Below are 6,163 nucleotides of genomic sequence, written 5' to 3'. Positions count from 1 at the left end.
AGCCCTTTGTAGAATTTAGGAAAGTATGATGGGATGATGGTTCTACTAATATAAGTGATATATATATATATATATATATATATATATATATATATATATATATTGAATATATATATATATATATATTGAATATATATATATATATATTGAAAGTGTAATTAATGTGGGTTAAAATTTAAGAGGAATAAGATTACTGTTAAAGAAGAACTAAGAACATAAAAAAAAACTTAACTGAAGTGATTCCCACTGATTCTTGTCCAACTTCTTATTCAAACTGTCATAGTTGTTTCTTGATGAAGAGACAATTATTCATATGAGCCTTATTAAAGCTAATGTCTCACTTTGTATTTACTGAGTTATGCTGCTACTTTGTTAGGTCATTGGTAAAGACTTGGATCCAAAGTAACTCCCTTACTTGTTGACTGTTCAATGCTTAGTCTTCGTACTTAGGACTAATATTACTAACAGCATCAGAAAGGAGGTTCCTGATGATGAAAGCTACATGTGAAGGTGGCATATGTAAGGGGCTCCTTGGAAAGGAGTCACAAAACTGAAGGACCTAAAGCACAGGCTGATTATTTATTACTATTTGAACTTTGATGCTCAAGGTACAGAGCCCATAATTAACTAATTTTATCCCTATTATCCCAAACCTTAGGACATGATAATATTATTTGAGAAAGAGAAGACAAACCAAGTGTCCCTTTAAGGATACTTCCCATCCTCTACGTTGGAGGACTCTTTAGGATATTACATCAAATTTTCTTCACTTCTTTTTTAAGGAAAAACAAACTATATTAAATCCATGAAAATTATTTTAAAGGGTGGATGAGAAAGAGTAATGGAAGGAGTGAACTTAAACAAAGTGTATTATATGCAGTATAGAAACAACATAGTAAATCCCTCAGCATAAAATTAATATACATTAGTAAAGCAGAGAGAAATAGGTAACTATTTTCTTTTTATTTATCTGCTATATTGTGGTAAACACTTACAAGGAAAAAACCTTACCCTTTTCACCTTTTTATGTTCTCAGTCTGAGGTATTTATTGCATTCATATTGTCATTCAACCCTCTGTACAATCTAGCCCCAGAAATTTTTCATCTTCCCAAGCTACAAATCTTGCCCATTTACAAAACTCTCCATACATTCTTCTTGAAACCTGATAGTCACCACTCTATTGTGCACCATGAAGGAATAAAATCTAGAAAAATAGTGTGAGCAATGTATTAATCCTTACATGTAGACATGTTTACTTGTACTGATTTTTATGATCAACATACCAAGTGAATCACATTTTCTGAAATCACAATGTCCTCCTGAGATTCTTCCTCAGGGCATTTTTAATTCCCCTGTTCCTCAGGCTGTAGATGAAGGGATTCAGCATAGGGGTGACCACTGTGTACCTTATTGAGGCCACTACGCCATTTCTTGGAGAATGTGATACAGCTGAACTGAGGTACACTCCAAGACATGTTCCATAAAATAGGCAAACATTTGATAGGTGGGACCCATAGGTAGAGAAGGGTTTAAACTTCTTATCTGTTGGTGGGATTCTCAGGATAGAGGAAACAATTTTAAAGTAGGAGAAAAATATCCCTGAGATAGGAAGAAATCCAGAGATGGCTATAATAAAATACATGATAATGTTAATGATGAAGGCTTCAGAACAGCCAAGACTAAGAAGTTCAGAAGGGTCACAGAAGAAATTAGAAATTTCTACATTCTTAAAGTAAGAAAATTGTAAGACAATCAAATTGTGTACCTGGGAGTCCAAAAGGCTAAACAAAAATGACACAAACACTAACAATGCACAGAGTTGAAGATTCATGATAATTGAGTAATGCATGGGATAACAGATGGCCACAAACTGATCGTATGCCATCAGAGCAATAAACAGACTGTCCATACATCCAAAAATAATAAATATAGACATCTGTGTCAGGCGGTCCACATAGGAGATGATTGATACGTGATTTTGGAGGTGCACAATCATATTTGGGACTGTGGTGGAAATGAAACAGATGTCAGCCAAGGACAGATTGGACAGGAAGAAATACATAGGAGTGTGGAGGTGGGAGTCCCAGCTGATGGTCAGGATGATGAGCAGGTTCCCAAGCACTGTCACAATGTACATGGAAAGAAACATCCCAAAGAGAACAGGCTGCAACTCTGGATCCTCTGACAGTTGTATGAGGAGAAATTCTGATACAGATGTCATATTTTGTGGTTTAATGTTGCTTGGACATCTTCCAAAATAGAAAAGAGTTAGAGAAAGAGGAAAATAAATGCTCCTGGCTTATATTCTGCAAGTATGCAGAGTATTTATTCTCACTTCATGGCTCCTGCACAATAGTTGTACGTCTCCATTGTGTCAAATTCAGTCCTTTAGATGTATTTCATCATTCACTTTTGTGTTATTTACCTCTTTCTATGTGCACCTAGACTCAACTGAATAATGTTGAAAAGCAAAAAAAATTACTGATAATCAGATTGTTATCAAAGTCAAATCAAGTCAAAAGTTTTAAGAAAAAATGGACATGCACAGGAGTTTTTTCCCTTTAAGAAAATAATCATTCATATTATGGGAAAATGAGGAAGGAAGAAATAAGAATACAACGGTGAGGATGCCCTTATTAAAAGTACACTGTATAAATGTATGGAATAGCCACACTTAAACTCCACAGTGTTATTAAGTATAGTAATTCAAAAGATAATAAAACTATTTTTTACAAAAATGTAGTCAAATGCACCTTATTTTATCCTAAACCATGGGAAGTATTGTTTTTAAGCCTTTGTAAGAATGTAAAAGTCCTAAGACTTTAAAAAATCTGAACACTAAATCAAAGTTGTTCATTCACAATGAGAAAACTTTGTTATGTGTTAGTTATCTTTTAACTACCTTGGTTGGTAAGGGCAGTTTTTGGCAATCTGCAGCTGATGCTTGTTAAATTTCCTACTAGTGACATTGATATTTTGTTCCTGTGAATGAGTGAGTATTGTATAAAACTTCTTATTGTGAATATGCACCTTCAAATTTCTTGAAATCTATTAATAATTCTTCCAAGATAATTCACCAAGAAATTTCAGCTACTGTATAGCATAATATTCCTACTTAAAACCAGGCAAGCAGAAAGCATCCTGAGATGGAAAAATCAACATTTCCCATGTAATAGCCCTTTTCAGTTTTCATATTGCTTTTCAATTTCTCTGTGCTGATACTACTTAACAGAGACAAGGAAACTAGCACTGTTCTAAATAACTGGAACATTTGGAACCCAATATGCATATCATAATATTAATATCTAATAAACAATTCCACATATTTTGAAAATAATGAATTTTATTGAAACTTGCAATTTAGGATGGCATTGGTACCTGAAATAATGTGAAAACATAAAATGTGTCTCAGTCACAGGAATAACTGTTAACTATCCATCTCTTTGTCCCTTTTTTTTTTATCTTGTTTTGATTGTGCTGGGTGATAATACATTGTGACATTTACAAAAGTTTTCACTATGTATCAAATATATCATTCTTGAATTCAGCCCCTCAAGGACTCTCTCTGATGGGCCCTCCCCCCAGTCCAGGAATGGTTTCAGCATGTATCATTTTTGCACTTACTCTCTGGAGGAATGTTTCAATAGTAAAATTTTCTACATATTAACTTGCATTTTAGAACTATTTACTCTATGGGACAGACACTAAGGTAAGGGTTATTTTATCTTGTTTCTAGTTATATGGTGCATTACTGAAAAGAACAAAATGAGGACATAAAAACACTGTGTTGTAACCATAATAATTATGACTAATGTTTGTGAGTTTGTGGTTCTACTTAATGTTTAAAAGATGTTTTATTTTACATGCTATTTCTTTAACAAGGATAATATGGGCTTGGGCCCATATTGGTGGCTCATGCCTGTACAGTACTCCCTGCTAACTGACAGGCAAAGATTGACAGGACAGCACTAAGAAGCCTGCAAAGCACAATTCAGTGACACATCTCAAAAGTCAAAACTCTTAAAGGCATGGTGGCTTGTGCCTGTAAGATCTGAAATGGAGGAGACATAGGTAGGAGGATTGCAGTACAGGGTCAACCCAGGATGAAAAAAGAGGAGACTTGTAAGAAAAAGAAATTAACAAAATAGGGTGGGGTATGTTGTACAAGTGGTAGAGCTCTTGCTTAATAAGTATGAAGTCCTGAGTTCAAATCCCACTATTGCCCAAAAAGAAGAAAGAGTATTAGAATCCTCGACAAATACACAAATGTAGGACAAAATTAAAATTTCCCTTTAGAAAAATAAGGAAGTATAATATCAAAACACAAGATAATTAAGTTGAATGACATGAAGTTTAATTTTATTAAGCATAGTATCAAAGCTATATTTTTATTTCATTGCATTAATTTCATATACTCATTACATAGGATTATCTTTTGACTACATAAACCATAATCAAAGCCCTTGTGCACTTATATCAGCTAAGAACTAATTCCAGTGACATTAAGAACTAGTCTCAGAAATACTGACCTGTTCTATATCACAGAAAAGTGGATCAAATAAGCATTCAAAAGTAAATTACCAATCTCTGCATCTGGAGTACTAGTATTTTAAATAATTTTCTAAGCAACCAAAAGCTTTGGAGGAGTTACATAGGTGCATTTTTATCATCTCCAGATTCCAGGCTAGTGATGATGTAACGATCAGACTTTATTTCTCCTTTGGAGACTAAGCGAGCTGATGGAGGAAGATGAGACCAAATCAGTGGCTCACACCTGTTATCTCCATAATATGAAGAATAAGTCAAAAGAATCGTGAATTTGAGATAATCATGAACTACATGAAGAGACCCTGTATCAAAACAAAAAAAGAGAGATGACCAAGATATATAGAAAGAGAGAGATATCTGTGCTGAATTATTTTGTTCCTAATCTTTGTGGTCATACCCTGCAATCCACTGCTATCACTTAGCAGAAATCTAGCTGAAGCACCAGGAGGAAAGAATACAGTAAGCAAGAGTTCTCTGTGGAGTGAAAGTAAAGAGAAATAAATGGCTGATTGCTCTGTCAACAGCAAGAATGACTTATGTCTTAATCACACAAATCAATATAAACAACACTTTACTTTTTTCTACCTAACTACTGGTACATGTTATTTAGAAATACTGTGTTCTTTACTTTTATGAAAAAGAAAAATAATACAATGAGAAGTTATAACTTGTGGAGCACTTTTCAGGGGAAGCAAGCTATACAGAATGTGTATCTCAAAGCCTGTCACTTAGGAACCTATCAATAATAATACATGACATTATGGCTACTGACACTCTCCTCCTCATCAGAACCCTCATAATTGTTTTGCTTAGCAAACAATTCAGTTGGATCTATTTTCTGTTCTTTTGATTGATATGTCTATGGGAGGGAGGAGAACAAAAATAAGTGGAAAGCAAAATATTTAATGAATATTGTATGACATCTATCAAAACCAAGAACATAAATTCCACAGTGTACGTTAAGTTACATACATAAAGTTGTTCTCCAGTTAAGCTATCAAAGCAATTATATTTATTCTGATAATTAGTAAGTAAAGATTCTGTTAGATTTACTTCTTCCCTGTCTCTTTCAGTACTTATATGGTTACATTGTGAGTTCGTTTGGTCATGACCAAGGCTTGGGAAGTGAAAAACAAACTTTCCTATTATTCAGTGAAGGTTCAATCTTGATCTTCAAAATTGATATGACAAAAATGACAGTGCAGAACTCCCTTTTGCAGAATGTCATGATAGGAGGAGACATAGGTATGGATCACTAGAACACAGTCATCAGACTAAATGTGTAGAGGCACAGACTGATTATTTACTATTCCCTGGCATAGGAGACCCAATTCACAGAGGTCATAATTATTCACTTTGGTTCACACTATGCCAGTCTCTAAGGACTTCATGATATTAATGGAGAAAAATATGAAAGATAGAAATATTTCCAAGAGGGTGAGAAGTTATTCCTATATTGAGAAAAAAAATCTTGTGAGAAATTACTTTCTTTCATTTACTTTTTAAGATTCATCTGCTTTTTATTTCCATGATTTTCTTTTAATATTTTAACTATATTATAGTAAAGATTGGTGGCATTAATTGCACACACATCGTTTTGAAACTATCAACACC

General features: G+C 33.8%; 1 protein-coding gene across 1 annotated transcript; it reads right to left on the bottom strand.

The window, feature by feature from the left end:
- Nucleotides 1-1,307: 1,307 nt before the first annotated feature.
- LOC141416171 (olfactory receptor 7E178-like) lies at nt 1,308-2,371 on the bottom strand. Its single transcript, XM_074053271.1, has 2 exons — nt 2,337-2,371; nt 1,308-2,250 (listed from the first exon to the last, which is right to left on the bottom strand). Exons 1-2 carry the CDS (start codon nt 2,369-2,371, stop codon nt 1,308-1,310), a joined length of 978 nt encoding a protein of 325 aa, XP_073909372.1.
- Between the last annotated feature and the right edge of the window lie 3,792 nt (nt 2,372-6,163).

The sequence above is a fragment of the Castor canadensis genome, chromosome 14 (genome assembly GCF_047511655.1).
Source record: "Castor canadensis chromosome 14, mCasCan1.hap1v2, whole genome shotgun sequence".
NCBI lineage: Eukaryota > Metazoa > Chordata > Mammalia > Rodentia > Castoridae > Castor > Castor canadensis.
The sequence above is the reverse complement of the archived record's forward strand: the minus strand, read 5'-3'. Positions and strand labels throughout refer to the sequence as shown.